The 21,274-nt window shown below is 40.4% G+C and overlaps 1 protein-coding gene across 9 annotated transcripts in view; it reads left to right on the top strand.

Moving 5' to 3' along the window:
• Nucleotides 1–20,769, top strand: part of gria1a (glutamate receptor, ionotropic, AMPA 1a) — an 84,202-nt gene extending 63,433 nt beyond the window's left edge. Inside the window, exons 12-16 of one of the 9 annotated variants that reach the window (XR_010536289.2) lie at nucleotides 1,410–1,608; nucleotides 2,891–3,138; nucleotides 7,453–7,595; nucleotides 13,413–13,547; nucleotides 19,835–19,972. Coding sequence is in view for 5 of the 9 variants with exons in the window: in XM_065272048.2 (XP_065128120.2) it covers nucleotides 1,410–1,608; nucleotides 2,891–3,138; nucleotides 8,041–8,155; nucleotides 13,413–13,547; nucleotides 19,835–20,002 (865 nt within the window). In the remaining 4 variants the exon portion in view is untranslated. Of the gene's footprint in view, nucleotides 1–1,409; nucleotides 1,609–2,890; nucleotides 3,139–6,364; nucleotides 8,156–13,412; nucleotides 13,664–19,834 lie in introns of those variants that run through there. The other 8 variants (XM_065272048.2, XM_065272042.2, XM_065272062.2 and 5 more) reach the window with 8 other exon arrangements.
• The last annotated feature ends 505 nt before the right edge of the window (nucleotides 20,770–21,274 follow it).

The following is a 21,274-nucleotide window of genomic DNA, read 5'->3' as shown; positions in this document are numbered from 1 at the left end:
GGTTTTGTTTATGCTTGTAGTCCTCCAGGTAGATCCTGTACAGGACCACCTGAGAGACCTTAAACTCATCTCATATGCTTGTCTGAGCTGCATTTAGGCCACAGGATTAGGGACTATCCCAAAGGTCTGGCTGTCTGAAAAATATTCTTCTCACGTGATGTTCGGGCCAGGGGTAGAGTTATGTTTCCTTTTTATAACCTTGTGAAATTGGAATTTGTGACCAGAGATATCTCGGTGCAACCTCGGAGGAATGAAATCTAATTTTCTCTTAAACGTATACATTTTTCCCTTTGACAATCTCTGCACATTCAAAGTCTTCTCAAGTTCACACCTTTTATTATTTCTGTTTGTTGCGACCCTGTCATACTTTCATCACCTCCCTCGCAGCTTAAACGATTATTGTTTGTTTTATTCATGTGTTTTTACAGAGCAGCATTGCCTGTGTCACCGCACAGACTGAACAGCTACTATCTCGCAAACATTGTTTTGGATTGTGTATTGCTTGGGTTCACTTAAATGAGACGTATCCTTGGGGGATTTTTTACATTTTTGTAAGGTGCAATTACAGAGTGCACTCATCACCATTAATCCCAAGCATTTAATATGCATATGTTCATTGAACAAACTGGCAACTTTCTAAACGGGAGATTAATGCACTACTGCTGAGTTGCATTGTCATGGCTCTTATCTCCTCTCTGCACATTTGTAAGAGTTACAGGCGAAATGGAGACGCACCAGACCTCAGACCACTGTAAGCATCAATGCGTGCATGGAGAAGCACAACACAGTCCTGCATTCATAATGTGGTTAGGAAATGTTGAGTGATCGTCTGTGTGTGAGTGAGAGTGTTTTGTTAAAGGTTACACTTGATAAGCTCATAAAAGATCTTCATTTGAGCATGTCGGGGTTTATATGATTTTCATTCGTTTCTCTGGAATATATTAGCATCATGGATTTGCATTATTCACTGCATTTGCCAATGCAATACATGACTAAAAGTATGTGTGCACTGGCATCAAAAAGCACATCCACATGCATTTTATTTTAAAAACATTTGCATTAATAATAAAACGGCTCTCCCTACTGGGAATGCTTTCCACTTGATGTTGGAACATAGCTTTGGGGATTTGGAGAATTGTTCCTATTCAGATGCAGGAGCATCGGCGAGATCATGGGGTCTGGCTCACAGTTGGCATACTAATTCATCCCAAAGGTGTTCAGATCTGGGTTCAGAAATTGAAAGCACGTATTTCTGTAAAATCTATATGACATAGCATTCAGCTTTGTGTTTACTAGATTTATAGGCCGTAGCTCAGCTTGGTTATTAGCAGGGGGTGTCAACATACTTCTAGTCATGCATCACTTACTGTATGTGTGGGCATTTACACCTGCATGTTTTTGTTTCACAGGTCTCTCTCCGGCCGTATCGTGGGTGGCGTGTGGTGGTTCTTCACCTTAATCATCATCTCCTCATACACTGCCAACCTAGCAGCTTTTCTGACAGTAGAAAGAATGGTGTCACCCATTGAGAGCGCAGAGGATCTGGCTAAACAGACTGAGATTGCTTATGGTACTCTAGACGCTGGTTCCACCAAAGAGTTTTTCAGGGTAAGAGAAGGCATGAATGAGGGGAAATTAGGAGATTTAATGTTTTATGATATTTTAAGATAACGTTGAGTCTATTATATTTATTTTATATATTATATAGTATTTTAAATATGTAAAGATCACAGCGCAAGTGCACCAAAGCTCGGAATACACTGCAGGATTTTTGCACTCCTATGAGATCATTAATTTAACACACTTTGCCACATGGATTATTTAAAGTTTGGTACGACAAGCATGTAGACTGTACAATGATGACACGGAAGCTTCAGCGCCTGCGTCAAACGTTAGCACAACGTCGACCGCATGCGCTAGTGGTAAACAAATACAAGTGCACAGGTTGTAGCAGCAAACACACTGTGTGTTGATAATGCAGAATTTCTGACACTGTCAGAAAACTATCATAGGCTATCTTTGGATGCAAGACCGGGAAAAGGCCATCTTTGAACATTTCTCACTGTACGATATAGGACCACCGATGAAGAGCCGGTCAAAATATTTTGTCAAAATATTGATAAAACATGTTTTCAAAAAATGTCTGTAAACATACAAATTTCAAGAGAAAAAACATGTGTTGTAAAATTTGTTGTGATATGCGTGATATAAATCCTTAAAAGCATAGCCGAAAAATAAAAGTTTAAAAATGTATTTATTTCAATTTTGCATGTTTCCAAAGCAGCTTTAAAGAAAAACAATTTAAGCATAAAAAACTTTAAATAGAAATCTAAATATACCTCAAAAGTTTAATGAACTTAATGAATGTTCAAATTTTTTTAGCTTGAAAGCTTCAGAAGCATTTATTGCAACTGCATTGAAAGCATCAACTTATCTATTAATTGCTTTTGAGTTCCACAGAAAGCCATATACTGTAGGCTTGAATCGACATGATGTCAGAATGTTCAGGATAAGTCCTATTTAGACTCTTAGGGCCCTAGCATACACTTGGCGAAATGCAGCGCAAGGCGCGAGGCACATGTTTTTTGCTCAGCCCGACACAGTTATCACTTTCAAGTCCTGTGCCAAGTTATTTAAATAGCAAATGCATTTGTAACCATTTTTGTGCCCATGGGCGTGCTGTTATAAAAAATTTGGTTTGTTTGGATGCACTTTGTTGGCACGTTGAGGCAACTAAAATAGACTACACCATTGACCAACGAAAACCTGGTGTAAAGTATAAAATCAATGGCGCAATATTTATTTTGTTATTTAAAGGGAACTAAAAGTTATGTTTAATGTTATTAATACTTTGTAAATGCAAGATACTTAATTACTTTCTCCATTTTAGAGGTCAAAGATTGCCGTGTTTGAGAAGATGTGGTCCTACATGAAGTCAGCAGACCCCTCAGTATTTGTGAAAACCACAGATGAGGGAGTGATCCGAGTGAGGAAGTCCAAGGGCAAGTACGCCTACCTGCTGGAGTCAACCATGAACGAGTACATCGAGCAGCGCAAACCCTGCGACACCATGAAGGTCGGAGGGAACTTGGATTCCAAGGGCTACGGCATCGCCACCCCCAAAGGATCTCCGCTTAGGTAAAGACAGCTGTCCAATGCATGCTGCCTGTGTGAATTCAGCACTGCTCAGTTCTGATGATGGTTTAGTGGTGGTAGAGGCTAATAACAGTACAATACCTTGGATAACTAAAAATATGATTTTATCTAATTTGAGCTACAGTGTTCCTGTAGAGCATTATGTAAAAGTTAATGGGATCAATCCCAAGAATATACCAACTGTAAGTCTCTTTAGACAAAGCGTCTGCCAAATGCATAAGTGTAAAATCTTTTAGTTAAAAGGGTGCCTCTTCCAAAAATGTAATTCTGGCGGTGTTTACACAATCTTTTCCAAACCCATAATCTGTCTCAGGACACAACAATAGATGTTTCCATAAAATATCCAAGCTGCTTTCCATATATATATAATGAAAGGGGACATCTATTGCTACAACATTTACATATGCATTTGGCACACTTTTATCCAAAGTGACTCACGTTATACCAATTGCGCTACAGGAACTAGACCACAAAAGAATCTGACTTTTTTTAGCTGACTATTCCTTTAAGAAAAATAATCAAAAGATTTCAGTTTTTGCACATAATGCAAGTCATAATATCCAGGGCGAGGGTAAGCGTACTGCATTAGTTAGCTTCTGTTGTAACCGAACCTGCTGGTGTGTAGGTGTACATGGCGTGTGTGAAACTGTTGAACGTCCTGTGTACCTCATGTCGCTTGAAGGGGTTTTTAGCACACTCCAACAGAAGTGCTTGCATAAGAAATAGCATTAAAATGACGTGTCCTCTTCAGAAGCTCTCTAGGGTACGCACGTGTTGCGGTCCTTTCATTAAAACAGAACTGCTGCTTAGCACAACCTATTGAGACGGTGCAGACATCATTCACTCCAGGCTTTTTGAAGATATAGGCTTACTGGGTACTAATTTTACCCCCATCTTCCTTATGAATTACAAAAGCTTCTTCCCAAGTGACTTATACGTGACAGAAATTGGCCAATCAGTTGTTATTCTCATGCAAGCCACTTCTGAGATGAATGTCGACATTAACCTGTTCCTTCTATGATCTTTGCGATATATGGTGAATGGTTTTATTTCTATTGTATGCTACCATCATTAATGTCACATTTATTGCACTTAAACGTACTGTACCCATCTGGCTCATACACCACAGCCCTCATGGAATTACATTCATTGCGATGAAAAGGGCCTCGCAAGGGCAATTTGGAGCTGTTGAAATAACCTCAATAACTCCATCTCCCTCTAATAAGATAAGCTCCTTGGGGAAACGACCTCATAGCAATTGTCGTTTTTTTTTGGGTCACCTTATAGCAAAGCGAACACGGGGAGCATGGAAGGAGTTGGAGAGAGACATCGCATACATGATGTATGTGACTGACTTCAATCTTGCCACCTAGGGCTCGAATTAAATTCCATACCAGGTAGCCATCGCTGTGACAGCGAGAGTTAAGGAGAATTGCAAATGAATTTGCAAATTTGTTTTCGCTTTCTGTCGAGTCGCCAACTGGGTAGCCAATATTCACTTTGCTGGGCCCTCATTTCAAAATGATTTTGAGAGCAAGCGACTCCCTTATTGGCCTGCATTTACATGTAGTGAAAGTTTAACATAGGGTTGTGGGAATCCACAGCTTGATACAGAAGAAATAACTGTGATGTGCTGCTCCTCTAAGATGTTCATCGATTTCAAGATGAAGTGATACCTTTTTGTTTTCGAACAAATATGTGTACTTTTAATGCAATTAACAAAAGTGATTTCAACTTCACACGCATTGCAGCTTTTTAAGTACATTTTACAGCGTAAGTGTCTGTAAAACCAAATATATGTGCATTAGCAGTAACTTAATCTATAAATGCAGTACGTGGAAATACTGTAAAACATTAAGGGAGTCTTTGCTTTAAGAATCAGTCACTTACATTCATATTATTGTATGTATATATACTGTATACTCTGGTTATGATGTTGAACATGGTGCAGTTGTCAAAATGAACAATAACATCCTTATCTGTCATCAATAAATTTGAAATCTAAAGGGCCGTTCACACTTTAACTCCTTCCCAACCAGCCATTTTTTTAAAAGTTGCCCGCCAGCATTTTTTGTGATTTTCACAATAGTTTCACGAAATGCCTTTCAGGAAAATGTTCTTCTAAAAATATATAAACATACAAACATATCAAATGAAAGAACAGACCCTCTGCTTTCAAACAAACAATAAACAAACAAACAAAATATTTTTTTTCATATTTATATTTTATTCTCTGCTTAAAAACTCTTAAATATGGGAATTTAAGAGTTTCTTAAAAAAACACATCAAAAAGCTGAAATAATTGCATTTTTGTTTGAGAATTTTGTTAGAAATCAGATTCAGAATGATTATCAAATTAATAAAAAAAATTTGCTTCAGTTTTTTATAAATTGGATAAGTGTCCCTTTTAGTGGATAATCACAGTATTACAGATTAACATAAAACCTCATCAGGAACACGTTTTTATGCAAATGTTTTCTCTTAATTGACGAGATAAGTCGTCAGTGGCGAGGAAAGAGTTAACCATAACGCTAACTGTCTATATTGGCACCCACACCACCAAATGATTAAGTTAAAATTTTGTTAATTATCATGTGCCTCCAATTGTTTACATGTTATTGAAATGTAAATATGCTGGGGGGTTTTTTGCATTTACAGTGACGATTAATAAGAACAATTTTTAAAACTATAGTTATAGTTATCGTCCATAGTGTGAACGCCCCTTAAAGGGATAGTTCACCCAAATAAATGACAATTTTGTCATCATTTACTCAACCTCATGTTGTTCTAAACCTCAAAAGAAGATATTTTGATAAATGATAGTAAGCACACAGTTAATATTTATCATCAAATTTCATTTTGGGTGAACTATCCCTTTAAGTGATTCTGATTAAAGTCTATAATACAGATGATTTTAAGAGCTCAGGACGTTATGGTCTGCTAGCCTCATTTTGCTTTAATGAACTTTAATGAACTTTAATAGACTAAAGATGTTAATTGAGCTTTTTACTTCTGTCTTTGTGATGTGTAGGTTCATTTAACTGACTTGCAAAATAATTAGGTTGTTTCGGTGCATTTTGACAGCTTCTCCACATTTGCCTTGTCTTATCTCGGGCTGATACCTTAAATCAGTTTGTTTTGCAGTCATGATGCAACGGCCCTCAAGATTGATGTCTCTGCCCTTTTATCTCTTTCCATCTGTGTTTAGTCAATAAAATCATCTCACCAAAAGCACTGCCACCTCCTGAAGAAAATGTTCATCAAACTGAATGTAATCGTCTGTTCCTCATTCCTGAAATACTCTCTGATTTCTTTCTGTCTGGAACTTCTGGGATTAGAAAGAATTCTGGGATTTTATCAAGCCAGTCAATCGCTCTCTACACGTGCAGAGCATCAGACGGCATTTGCTCACGATGCCGATAGTATCCGTCGTGGGGAAATGTGCGTTTGTGCCTGTGAACTTTACACGGCGTGCAAGACCTGAGATAGAAAGAGAGATGCTTCAGATGTGCTTTTTGCTATTAGATATTACTAGGCATGTATGATATGTGTTGCTAACAATATATAAAACTTGCATTACCTTTTAAAAAGTCCTAATATGTTCAACTTACATCTGGTACAATAGGTACTAAAATGACCTTGCTCGGTGCAAAAATGTACTACTTAGTATTTTATCAGGTGTATTACATTTCTAAATTACTACATTTCAATATATATTGAGACAAGAATTTAACAGGGTAAAAGTAACAGGGTTATTATATTCCCATTACAAGCCTCATGCTCAAGGTCATGCAACTGCAAGTTTTTTTCTAGATAGAAAATGTAATGTTGATATTTCTGGCAGCATAAATATAGAGACAGTAAACACAGAAAAAAACATTTATAAACTCAAGCCAAAGGCTAACATCAACTATTCAGTGTTAAAGTCATTGTTTAAACATAAAGGCACCTGTTCTATAGAGTGACCCTTGTGACATCATCCCTAAAGAGATGAAGCAGAAACACATCTAAGGTCATCTTCCTCTTATCTGTAGGGGTCCCGCTACTGGCTTTATAAAACCTGCCTTTCACAAAAGCCACTAACAAAAGCATCGCTCTCCATTAAAACATATTAACATACTGAACCAATGACTCAGACTCAGATCGAAACCACTGCATCATGCATTTAACATTCCAGCCTACATAAAGCAGTGGGTGTTGTGTTTAAATCCGTCTGAGTCTGTTCTCCCATCACGCTGTCTCTCAAACGGCCTATCCGGGCCGACACTGACCAAACTATTTCGTTATCGTTTCAAGAAACCCAGTAAACCTGGCAGTGTTAAAACTGAATGAGCAAGGCCTGTTGGACAAATTGAAAAACAAATGGTGGTACGACAAAGGAGAGTGTGGCAGCGGAGGAGGTGATTCCAAGGTCAGCCCCAATGTGACAAACCCAACGGGTAAAACCATCTCTACCATGGGGGGTAACCGGCAACTCAAGCTGACCAAACACTCCAGACAAACTCTAAATGAATTAGATCAAAAACAATCTGGTGTTATATTTGGTCTGTAAATGTCCCAAAAGTTTTTATCAAATTATGCAAATTATGTTTTTTTTCCTGTTTACGTTATTTTGAGTGGAGTGCTTGCGGCCTGCCGGTTACCCAAAGTGATAATAATACACATCTCGCAGCAGGGAGCAAGGCAGCATCGCTAGATGGAGTATTAATCTATATCACTTTTACAATGAACTACCAACATGTTTCTGATGTGTGTGTGTTTGTGTAGTCAATTAAAGCAAAGAAACAGAACAGTTGAGTTGATATTAATGGGAATGTATTTAATGTGCATGAATAACATAAAATAACATTGATAATGTTATTTATGTTATTTCCCTGGTTGAAGAATCCCAGTTAACCTAGCGGTGTTGAAGCTCAATGAGCAAGCCGTCTTAGACAAACTGAAAAACAAATGGTGGTACGATAAGGGGGAGTGTGGAAGCAAGGACTCCGGAAGAAAGGTCAGTTCACACATTTGGTCCTGTTCTGTTCCCCTCAGTTTAGTCTCCCCAGCACCCTTACAGTAGGTTTAGTTAGACGTCCTATACGGGCAACTCTTACTCTCTCTCCAGGGCTTTATTTCCATCTCATTGCACTTTATAAGGCAATAGATCTGCCTGATTGAGATCCATTAATGGATGTTTGTAGATCATTTATATAGATGATTTCATTTAATGAATTTCTTAAGGCTGATGATTTTCGTTTTGATAGCACACTTGAAATGTCCTACCTAAAAGATAGTTTAAAGCTCCCGTTCTTTCTGTGTTTTGAAGCTTTGCTTGTGTTTACAGTGCGCAATATAACGTGTTTATGTTTAATGTGTTAAAAACGCAGTATTTTTCACACAATTTACTTATTTGTATAGCGCTGTTTTCACTGTCCTAAACACGGGCTGATGTCTTCCTTGTTCTGTGAAGTGCCTCCTTCAGAAATACGAGTTCTGATTGTGTAGTTTGTTTAGTGTGTTGTTATTCGATAGCAGCTTAGCTTGCCGTTAGCTTAGCTGGCGACTGACGTATTCCTGTGGGCGGAGTTTAGTCAGAAAACTGTTCTAGTGACGTCATTAAAGCAGGAAGTAGAGGGCTGTAGTCCAAACCGTCCGTTCGCTGTAGGCTTTGAAAGGCTAATTCTGTTAAAGAAAATATATCGCCTGGCAGGGAACTTTGAGCTTTATCATTTTACAGGTATTATTTATGCTATTATAGCAACATTACACACTAACTAGGGTTTAAAAAATGGGATCAGAAAGAACGTGATCTTTAAATAACTGCCACACAATTGTCAGATAATCATAAAGGGCATATGAACGGTGTACATACTGTAAAAATTGCATTTAATCATATTTATAATTATATTAGAAAAATTGATAAATATTTTTATTATTATGAATTAGAATCAATATTAATATTTTAAATATTATACATTTTAATTATTATTTTATGATAGTATTATATATAAGTATGCTATTTCAAACATTGGCACTCGTTGTTGCGGTGTCACAGGTGCAGAAATACACAGAAGTTTATTGTACACTTTCTTCTAAAACTTACAAAAGTTGTCACTGGGACGGTACCTTTTAAAAAGGTCTTAATATTTAGGTACAGGTATGTTACAGCAAGTCTACCTAAGAGGTCCCTATATGAACCTCTTACGTACAAAAGTCTACTTTTTGAAAAGGTACTTTTTTCTGAGAGTGTACTGGTAAGTGTATAAATACGATAGTATCATGAATAGTGGTAATATTGTCGTGTGTACCTGATTTTTAAATTTTTGCATATTTTATTTCATAATTATTTCATGCTTTTATATGCTTTTATTTTTTTAATAGTGTAAATAGTATTATGGCTGGCACCAGGATAAAAACTCTTTGAGGTTGAATGACTCGCTCCATGATACACTTCCTCACACTTTAAAATAGCCTGGTAGTACAAATGAAACTCTGGAGAGAGATTGGTCACATTGTTTTGACTGTCAGTAAGAGAGCAGCCCTTCTCTTGGTCCTCAGCCTCTGTGTTCTCCCTCCTGTCTGCCTTTGGAGTGTGCATGTATTTGGATGCAAACCCAGTGGACAGCTGACTGTACTGTCATATGCCCTGGCCGCCACACCCCAAAACACTAAACCCACCTGGCACTAATAGACAATGACCATTTGCCTTTTCAAAGAGAACCATCTTATCAGTTTAGGCACCCTGTTTTTATACCCTCTTAATAAAATAAAAGAAATAGCTAAGCAAAAAATTTATAAATAAATTATGTCCTTGTTTACGTGAACTTCCATGGAACACACTTAAGAAATTCTGAAGACCGGCCATTCACTGAAGAGCTCTGAGACAAAAGAATCATTTATTCATGAATTATTTATTTCATTAACATCAAGGTGAGCCAGGGTGTATGCCAAGATGCCAAGTAGTACAGTCTGATTCTTAGGGAAAGCTTTGAATAATTTTAAAAACATGTAGGGGTGGTTTCCTGGACAGGGTTTAGATTAATCCAGGACTAGGCCTTAAGTTATATTAGGACATTTAAGTAGTTTTTACAAAAAATACAATATATGCCCTGTTCGGGAAACCATCCCGTAATGTTGCACACTATAAGACACTGTGAAACATTTTAGTGATTCTGTGTCCTAGACAACTTGCAAATTCCAGTCCTTTACTATACTAGAGTTAAAGTAAGAACCCAGCAGTTGGGTTGAAACAACCTAGCATTGAGTAATTTGTAACCCAGCGATTCGGTTCGGTATTTGTAACACACATATTCAGACAGCCAGCGACGAGCAGTAGCAGGGCGACACGATCTCATTCATTTGAATGGAAGCTACACGACTTCCGGTGACACAAGCTAAAGTGACAGTTGGCGACTGTATGGGCGTGTCCAGCGACCCGAGAAAGTTAAGAAAAGTTTAACTTTATGCAAATGATAAGCGAATTACCAATGGGAGCGAAGCAGTGGAGTTCACCTCATCATTCTCTTGTCAGTTACTGGAGTGGACGGTACTCATTTGTTTATGTCTACCAGATTTAGAAACGCCTCATTTGAAAGAGATGGGCGACACACAGCGAGAAAGTCGCTGGCTATCTGAATGAGGCTTGAGTACAAAGTACTACAAATCCAAAATTCTTTAAATTCATGCCATGGTCCACATGATTGCCAATCACTAATATAGATTTTGGACCGCAGTTGTTTAAACATCTTGTGATGTAGTAACTTGAATTAACGGGTTAAATACATAGTCAGTCAGAGTGTCTGCTTGTGTTAGTGCACCAATGCATGTTCCTAAGTTTAAAGGTGTGATACATTTTATTTCTAAAATTACCATGAATAATTGGGTGGCATTCGAAGTAGATCATAGATTATCACTGTTGTTTTATGAATATAATTTTATCCGAATTTTACATTTTAAATTGTTATTAAAACTTAAATGAAATTATACTGTACTTAGAGGCCATGTTTGAGAAATATAAATCATAGAATAAATAAAAAAATTGAAATTGTGTTATTATTTACTTACACTCATGTTTTGCCAAATAAGAGGACCCCATTCCAGACTCTGACAGCTAGTGTCAGGAACAGGAGACGAACCCAGGCGCAGACAGTATAACAGAAACCTTTATTATAACAGAAATGAGAAAACAAAACCCACGAGGGGGCAAAACACACTAGGGAAACAAAACACCAAACAAACTAGACTAAACAATAAACTTCACAAGGAACTACACTTACTTGACAGAATACGAGACTAGATTTAATAAGAATCAACACACAGGATAAGTACAAAACGAACGAGCACAGGACAGCAAACACAAGGGCCTTAAATGGGGGAGCAAATCAAGAGGGAACAGGTGACATGAATCAAACAATCATTAGGTGATTAACAAGGAGACAAGGGGGCGGGGTTAGACAAGACAGGCAAGGCACATGGCCAGATAAACAAAGCCAAGTGCCTTAACATAAAACATGGTACTGCCAGAACCCTGTCACAAGGAGCTAGAAACTATGACAAGACAGGATCCTGACAGTACCCCTCCCCCAAGGGACGACACCTGGCGTCCCCCAAGGGACGACACCTGGCGTCCCCCAAGGGACGACACCTGGCGTCCCTCAAGGGAACACCCTAGACATAAGACAAGATTGAGACAGAGACAAGAACCAACAAAACATGACAACTAACAACAATGGTAAACAATACAACAGAACAAATGGGTTGGAGTTACATAAAAACAACAAACAGGGGAGGGGGGGGGAACAGAGTTCATGGGGGGAGGTCCAGACAGGGTGGGAATGGGCGGGACAGTCTTAGGTCCAGGGGGTGTTGAGGGCTTGAGGCGAGGAGTCCGGGCAGGCTTGGTGGAGGGTAAACGAGATGGGATAGTCTCAGGGGGGGCCACCATCTGGGGCCAGGGCATGACAGGGATAGCAGGTTGTGGTAGGGCAGGACCTGAAATGATGGGGGGAATGGAAGGAAACAAGGCGGGGTTCCAGGGCAGAGGAGGAGTCGGAGAAGAAACAGGCAGGGGAAGTCCAGGGCTGAATGGGTAGGGAAGAGAGTTCAGGGAGGACATAGAAGCTGAGGACCAGGTTGAGTGGCAGGGTGATGAGGGTGCAGGAGATGCAGCAATAGACAATGGAGGCGAGACAGGGGGCGCCGCAGCGGGCTGGACAGCCAAGACAGGGGGCGCCGCAGCGGGCTAGACAGCCGAGACAGGGGGCGCCGCAGCGGGCTGGACAGCCGAGACAGGGGGCGCCGATCGATTGAGGATGACCTTTAGCTCATCCTGGGTGAAGAGAGTGTCTTTCGCTGCCTGCCTGAAATCCTCCGCAAAACATCGGCCTCCCTCTGGCGGAGACCGAATAAGCGGTAAGCGTGGCGGCTCGCTCAGCTGGGTCCATACTGTCTGCTGGGTTCTTAGTGGCTCGTTCGTTCTATCAGGAACAGGAGACGAACCCAGGCGCAGACAGTAGAACAGAAACCTTTATTATAACAGAAATGAGAAAACAAAACCCACGAGGGGGCAAAACACACTAGGGAAACAAAACACCAAAAAAACTAGACTAAACAATAAACTTCACAAGGAAGTGCACTTACTTGACAGAATACTAGACTAGATTTAATAAGAATCAACACACAGGATAAGTACAAAACGAACGAGCACAGGACAGCAAACACAAGGGCCTTAAATGGGGGAGCAAATCAAGAGGGAACAGGTGACATGAATCAAACAATCATTAGGTGATTAACAAGGAGACAAGGGGGCGGGGTTAGACAAGACAGGCAAGGCACATGGTCAGATAAACAAAGCCAAGTGCCTTAACATAAAACATGGTACTGCCAGAACCCTGTCACAAGGAGCTAGAAACTATGACAAGACAGGATCCTGACAGCTAGTCACCATTCATAATCACTTTTATTTCATGATAAAAACAATCAGTTCTTCTCCTTTTGTGTTCCATAGGAATTCATACAGGATTTAAACAACATGAGTATGAGTAAATTATACATGAATTTTAAGTTTTGGGTATCGATTTTAGCAAATAATTATGAATGCTACACACCAAGCTCAAACTTTTTGCCATTTAAAACTTTCAGCAAGACAGTTTTGCTTTTAATATATTAACTGTTTATTCATACGCCTACTGTATATGATTTCATGTATATAAAAATGGTGCGTTTTTGTCTACCTGTCCACTAAAGTCTTATCATTGCTTCTCCTTCCACAGGACAAGACCAGTGCTCTTAGCCTCAGCAATGTGGCTGGGGTCTTCTACATTCTGATCGGTGGTCTGGGTCTGGCCATGCTGGTGGCGCTGGTGGAGTTTTGCTACAAGTCGAGAACAGAGTCCCGCAGAATGAAGGTGTCCGCGCGGGCCGCTCAGGCCTTTTACTGCCCTGCGTTAGACAGCAGCTACACTGAGCTGCAGAGTTACGGCCTGTACGGGGCCGACACTGTTAAGATATAAAGCACTCTAGGGTAGGAGCCTCAAGTAGCGCAAGAGCTAGGCCACATCTCGCTCGCGTAGCAGCCTAACCTGCCCCCCATCTAACCGTTGCCACAGACCCAAAGCTTGCTGCCCACTGTCAGCGATTTTCTCTCTTTAATTCTTTACTCTTACTATCGTTCTTTTCTCCTTTTCTGTTTTGAGCTTTTAATACTGAAATCCTTAACCCAGGGGCAGCAGTGCTGCTTAGGGCCATGGGTACACGTAATGCGGGATTAAGTCTGAACACGTGTCATGCATGCACATGAAATCACCATTTACACAAATTTGCATTTTTGTAGTTCACAAAAATTTTATAATTTTCATAAACTAACTTCCTTTTAAATGAACCCAGGGTTAAGTGTACTGAAGTATGAAAAGCCCTTATCTCTCTTCCACTATAATTCTCTCTCCAGGGGCGATTCTAGGATTTCATTTTTGGGAGCTCAGCCCCCTTTTTTATAGTAAAAATAGATTGACTACTAGTGTAGGGTTATATACAAGCATTATTGGAGTATTCCACTGTATTGCATAGATGGGTACAACCAGGGTGTGATTTTCTGGGGGGATGGCAGGGATTATCCCCATCCCTGGTCTTTATATCCCTTTATATTTCGCTCCCCCATGATTAATGGTCATCAAACGGACATATAAATGGTCTAAAATAAAGAAAAAAAGGCTGCCACGCAATAGTGCCAACAACAGTAAAATTAGGAATGGAGTATTACTATTAGCGCTTCTGCTTCTGCTGTTGTATAGCATATTTATTGTTATAATGAGAGTACATTGTGCATTGCATTTTTTTATATTAAATAATACAATTAAAAACAAGTGTTTTTGCATGTTTGATGCAAAGCATAAAGAAGGAAGATAGTCAGTGCAGTAAAAGTAAACCTCACTTCCCAACCTCAAAAAGTGCTCGAGAGACAGACGTTAGAGCTCATGGCCTTTAACCTTCTTGTTAGAGCGTCCAACTTTCATGCCAGATCACAGCGGTTTGAATCTTGTTCAGGGCGGGTGTGATTAGGACTGCTTACATACATATTTTATTTCAACAGTTACAAGAATATTTTTTTCCATAAATACAAATATTTGAACCCCCCATCTTTTCACAAATCACACCCTGGGTACATGAAATGACATTTGAAATATGAAATTTAAAGGGGACTGGAGAGATCACAGATTTGTGTACAGTATATTAAGCTACAGTAATAGCAAAACATTTAGGGTGGCTGAGTAGAAGGCTAAAGCTCCCCAAAAAATGGCCTAGCGATGCCCATGTCTCTCTCTCTCTCTCTCTCTCTCTCTCTCTCTCTCTCTCTCTCTCTCTCTCTCTCTCTCTCTCTCTCTCTCTCTCTCTCTCTCTCTCTCTCTCTCTCTCTCTCTCTCTCTCTCTCTCTCTCTCTCTCTCTCTCTCTCTCTCTCTCTCAGCTGCTCTGTCCACAAACTAGAGTTTTCTTTACACACATCGTCTCTCTGTTCATTCATAAGGCAGAGCAAGTGTTCCCCCGAGACACTGCAGGTCTCTGTTTTTCACCATAACTCCAAAAATAGTCTGTCTAGACTGATGCTAACACACCATCAGTCAACTCATCTGCTTGATAAAATATGGCCAGTGTCACTCCTTACCTAATGTACTTTTGCTAATATGTTATTAATTTAAAGTGTCACGTAACAATACATCTTATAAAATATATCTGACCAGATATATGTCATTATTCTTGTGATCATTATCACAGCCAGTTAGCCAAAAGCACGCTTTGTAACCAGTTAACCATGTCATCATCATCATCATTTCTCTTCGTCCCCTATGGGACATAAGGCTTCAATGAGCCCTCTCCATTGCATTCGATCCCTGGCAGCATGTTGAGCCTTTCCCCATGACAGGTTCATGTGTTCTAGCTCTTTTGTCACAGTTCTGCGCCAGGTGGTTTTGGGTCTCCCAGGTTTTCTTTTGCCAGATGGTGTCCATCTTAGGGCAATTTTTGGGATGCTGTCCTGCTCCATCCTCAACACATGTCCTAGCCATCTTAGGCGTCTGTGTGTAATCTCCTTGGTGATGCTCTGGCTTCCCGTTTTCTTGTACAGATCGTTGTTGGAGATCTTATTAGGCCAAAATATCTGGCATATTCGCCGAAGGCATCCATTGTGGAACACTTCAATTCTCCTCATATCAGCTTTGATAACTTGCCAACTCTCTGAACCATACAGCAGAACAGACTTTACATTGCAGTTATATAGGAGCATCTTCGTTTTAAGGCTATATTGTTTTGATCTCCATATAGATCGGAGTTGGGAGAAGGCACCCTGAGCCTTCCCCAGCCTTGCTTTAATATCATTGGATGCCCCGCTGTCCTTGCTGATGAGACTGCCCAGATAGGTGAACTCTTCCACAAACTCAAGTGGTTCCTCATTAACAAGGATGGGTGCTGTGGGGATGGAATTGACGCACATCACTTTTGTTTTGGAGGTGTTAATACTGAGCCCAACTTGCCTGGCAAAGTGGTTTAACCTATCAGTTTTGGCCTGCATGTTGTATTGGTTGGTTGATAGGAGAGCAAGATCATCAGCAAAGTCAAGATCTTCTAGCTGGGAGAATAGAGTCCACTGGATGCCTCTGGGTCTGTCTGCTATGGTGTTGGTTGTAATCCAGTCTATGGCGATTAGGAAGAGGATAGGGGAGATTATGCACCCCTGTCTCACTCCGGACTGCACGGAAAACCACTCAGAGAGGTCATTTCCCATAATGACACTACACTTAAAATGTTCATAGAATGTTTTTATGACTGAGATGATCTTTGATGGGATTCCATAGGAGTGCAGTATCTCCCAGAGGGTGTTTCGGTGGACACTGTCGAAGGCCTTCCTGAAGTCCACGAAGTTGATATAAAGGGGTGTATTCCATTCCAAGCACTGCTCTATGATGTTACGCAGAGTAAATATCTGGTCCATACATCCTCTTCCCTTCCTGAAGCCTGCTTGCTCCTGTCTAATCCTGTTGTCAATGGCTGTCTCCATCCGGTTAAAAAGGACTCTGCAGAACACCTTGCTTGGGATAGATAGAAGAGTGATTCCACGCCAGTTGTGGCAGTTCTTAATGTTGCCTTTCTTAGGGATTTTGACAATAAGACCTTTGGACCAGTCTTCAGGGATGGTGTTACTGTTCCAGATGTTTTGGAATAGGTCCGTCAGCACTCGTGTTGATGTTGAAATGTCAGCCTTGAGCATCTCAGCATGAATAGCATCTATTCCACATGCCTTGCCGTTCTTCAGGGTTTGGATGGCAGCTTTAACCTCAGCAGAGTCAGGGGGGTTGGTGTTGATTTCCAAGATTTCTTCTGTTGTTGTGATATTGGCTGATTGTTCAGGCTCAGGGAGGTTGAGTATTTCCTGAAAGTGTTGAACCCATCTGGCTGCTTGTTCACTCTCTGATGTACAGATGTTCCCATTTTTGTCCCAGACATGGGTAGTTTGGTTTGTGCATCTGCCGCAGAGTCGCTTTGTGATTTTGTATACAGTGCGCAGGTTTCCATTGGTTGCAGCTTTCTCGGCTTCATTTGCCAGGTGTTCAACAAAGACCCTTTTGTCTTTTCTGGCACTCCTCTTCACCTCTCTGTCCTTGTTTTTATAGGACATGTTGGTTTTCTCGAGGAGTCGTTGGGACTTGGTGTTTAGCATCTTTGCCTTCAGCTGTTTCCTCTCTTCGACTTTCAGCCAAGTGTTAGCGGAGATCCATTCTTTGGCCCCTTTCTGCTTATAGCCCAATACTTTTTGTGCTGTTTCAAAGTATATGGTTTGGATAGCATTCCATTTGCTGTTTATGGTGGGTTCTTCTTCCATTTCAGAGGGAACCTCTAACGTGCTGAAGCGGTTTCTAAGTTGCAACACAAACTCCTTATTTTCCTTTGGGTACTGAAGTTTTGAAATGTCCAGTTTCCTCTGCTGATGGCCTTGTGGGTTTGGCTTCTTCAACTTGAGTTTAATAGTGGCAGCGATTAGGTGGTGGTCGCTATAGGCATCTGCACCCCGGTAAGCTCTAACATCTTGCAGTGACCGGCGCCATTTACCATTAATGATGATGTGGTCAATTTGGTTGGTGGTCCTACCATCAGGTGACTGCCATGTGAGCTTATGGATGTTTTTGTGTGGGAAGATGGTGCCGCCGATGACCAGGTTGTTGCTCATGCAGAAATCAACAAGACGTTCTCCATTGTTGTTTCTATCGCCACATCCATGTCTACCCATTGCCCTCTCATTGTTGAAATTGTTGGTTCCCACTTTGGCATTCATGTCACCAGTTAGGAGAAGAACGTCATGTTGGGGTACTTTTGAAACCGCCGTTTGCAATTGTTCATACCAATCTACTTTGACCTCTTCCTCTGCCTCATTGGTTGGAGCATAGCATTGTAAGATGGTGAGTTTACAGAACTTTGAGTTGAGGCGTACTCGTATCAGTCTTTCACTTACTGGTTCCCACTCTAGCAGGGTTTTGGCCTTTTCCTTGGAGATTAGGATGGCTACACCATGTGTATGGGTGTTCTCGTGGCCAGAATGGAGGATGACAGACCCTTCATGTAGGACTTGACGACCAGAGCCTATCCAGTGACTCTCGCTTATCCCCAAGATGTCCAGGTGGTATCTTTTCATCTCACTGAGGACTTGTGCTGTCTTGCTGGTCTCCCACATGGTTCGGACATTCCATGCTCCAATGCGGATCTTGGTTTTAGGCCCTAGTAGGCCCTCTTTCGCACTCCTGACTTCCCTTGGGATTTCATCAGGGGTGGTCATACTGCCATCCGAAAAGTTTGGGTGGCCAGGGACTACTATGGGCCTGATGTTAGTAGGATTGCTCATTGTAGTTTCTGTAACAGTAGGTTTTTTTACGAGGTGGCGTTGTTAGCGCCACGCCCAACCCCCAACTTGGAGGGCCAGGTGCTGCCTTTCGTCTCACTCCTCACCCAAAACCAGTCTGGCATGGTTGAACCTACCAGGAGCCGTAGGCTCCCTCCAGCATAGCTCTCAGGATCATAGAAGCACGCTAGCCTCTCCACCACGACAAGGTTGCAGCACGGGGAGAAGTTAACCATGTAACGGTACAGATTAAGATAGATTTGCTTACAGCTTAGACAAGTAGTCTACCTCCCTATAACCTCCCAGCGCATTAATGTGTATCCTCAATGAAATTGTTCCCAGATTGGAAAAAGCGATTAAAAGGGGTATGTCATTAGCCCTGAAATCAAATCCACGGGGTGTGACTACAATAGTGAGGTACTCTTCACAATAGATGCAATTAAACAGTGACATTTCTCTCTGGACTTCCACGCCGCCAGAGAAAATTAATCTTGTGTTACATGCTTATCAAATCAGTTTATTGTCTCCCCACGTGTCAGAGATGCTTTACAGTGTCAGCTCGGTTTTGAGGGCCTTAATATGGTGGTCCTGCAGGGCGCAACACAACAGCTTCAGCAGAGCAATTAAAGTTGACAACACAACAGCATGTGACTAAAATACAGAAGCTTTAATGTAAAATTGATTTTAATTAACAAGTCGTTTTTAAACAAAATGCATAAAAAATTATGGTTAATATGGCATTCAAGTGGTTAGGCTTTTTTAATTGCAATAGTGAGCTAACATTGCACTAAATGGTGTTGTTGTTTCATAATACTAGTTAGTATCGAATAGTTTCCAGAGTTGCATCATTTTTAGAAATGTATTATTAAAGTGCACCAAATAGACTAACAAGTCAGACAAGCATACATTTAAAAATAATAGTATACTACAAAAGGCTCTTTGCAGTTCACATTTTTATAATCTAAAAAACCTTTTTCACGCAAAAACTAATATTTATCCAAGCTATTACGTGTTGTTTACCTTTATTGGCTTTGTAAACTGCTATGTTGTAACCCAGTAGAACCGTACCAATACAAATACATTATGTAGCCAAGGCACATAAAAGTTGTACAAACTCAGCATAAAGGATAAATAACAAAGCTTTTTCTAAAACTAATTATCCAGTCATAACATAACAAATCATTATATGTGCATACTCCATTAGGTAGATGCTTAAATCATCTTTTAATGTCTTCTACTAAAACTAAGTATCTGTTAAACTCTTCTGCACATATTTCCATATTCTGTCTAACACTGTTGTGTCTCCATCCCAGCAATCCATCAACGACGCCATGCGCTGCTCCACCCTGACCAGGATGAGCGGGAACGGCAGCGGGGGGGAGAACGGGCGGATCGTCACACATGACTTCCCCAAAGCTGTGCAGACGCTGCCGTGCATGAGCCACGCGGCCAGCATGGGCCTGGGAGCCTCTGGCATGTGACCGGCTCGACAGAGCGCCACGCGTCACATGTAACGCATGGACCTCCCGTTCACCTGCCGTCTGCCCTCATGTCTGTCTGCCCGCAACAGACGCACAGTACTGCCAAAATGCACTCTATAAGACTTCTTAGTGGACAGCCACCAATAAAACTCTTTTTTAAAAAAACAAAACATTAAAAAAGGGAAAAAGATGTGCTGCAATAACAAGCCCGTGGGACTTTTTTGGAAAAAAAGATGTTCGTTTGTGTCATAAATTTAAAAAAAGACAAAATGACAAGTCTTGTGTCTGATTTGACACTCGCTTGAGCCGTGCCAATATTATAAACCTGTTTACTTCTGTCTGAGTGTGCAATATTTCAGTTTATATCAGTGTTCAGCAATGTTGTCTCTTACTTGATTTTCTTCACAAAGATTAGATCGCACAGAGATGTTTTTGCACAAATAAAATGACAAATATATAATTTCCGTGCTCGCTAAAAAAGCGTTTAAATAAGCTAATTAGTTTTTTGCAAATTGGTAAAATTTTATTAATTTTTATAGATCCAGTGTCCATACCGAAAGACAACTTTAAAGGAAATGTTCACCCAAAAATTTAAATTCTGTCACAATTTACTCACCCCAAATCAAAACATTTTTGAAGAATTTAATGACTGTGAAAAAGGCCTGTTACTAAATTAACACAAATGTCACATGATCCATGTAATTTGCATAATATAATAGGCTTTATGCCCAGCTGCACTACTTCCTGAACTTCAGCCAGCTCCTTGTTTCCTGTCTGCCATTATTGGACAAACTGATTAATCCAGGTGTGTCTGATTATTGTTGTTGTGACTACTGAGGTCAGGCACACCTGGATTAATCAGTTTGTACAATAATGGCAGACAGGAAACAATGAGCTGGCTGAAGTTCAGGAAGAAGTGCAGCTGTGCATAAAACCTATTTGCATTGTGAAGCCATATAATAGCATTGTGTAAGAAACACATTTTATTATTCTTCAAAAGCAAAAAGTTAACAGATTTTTGGGTGAATTCTACCTTTAAAACCTATCACTCTGCATACTGAATATTTCAAGTAACATATCAGCTCATTTAACAATCTGTTGATAGTGTAAATACTCTGATGTAAATCTGAATCTGCGTGAGGGATAAGTTTGATTTGTTGTCGATCAGTAGAGCATAGCTGAACTTAGTTATCTTGCTCTGTGATTTCCCACCTCAAAGACCTTGCATAGCTGCTACGCCTCGTTTCAGGCATCATACCTCATCTGAAATCG

This window comes from Paramisgurnus dabryanus, chromosome 16 (genome assembly GCF_030506205.2).
Source record: "Paramisgurnus dabryanus chromosome 16, PD_genome_1.1, whole genome shotgun sequence".
Taxonomy (NCBI): domain Eukaryota; kingdom Metazoa; phylum Chordata; class Actinopteri; order Cypriniformes; family Cobitidae; genus Paramisgurnus; species Paramisgurnus dabryanus.
Note: the sequence above shows the minus strand (reverse complement) of the source record. Positions and strands in the feature narration are given on the sequence as shown.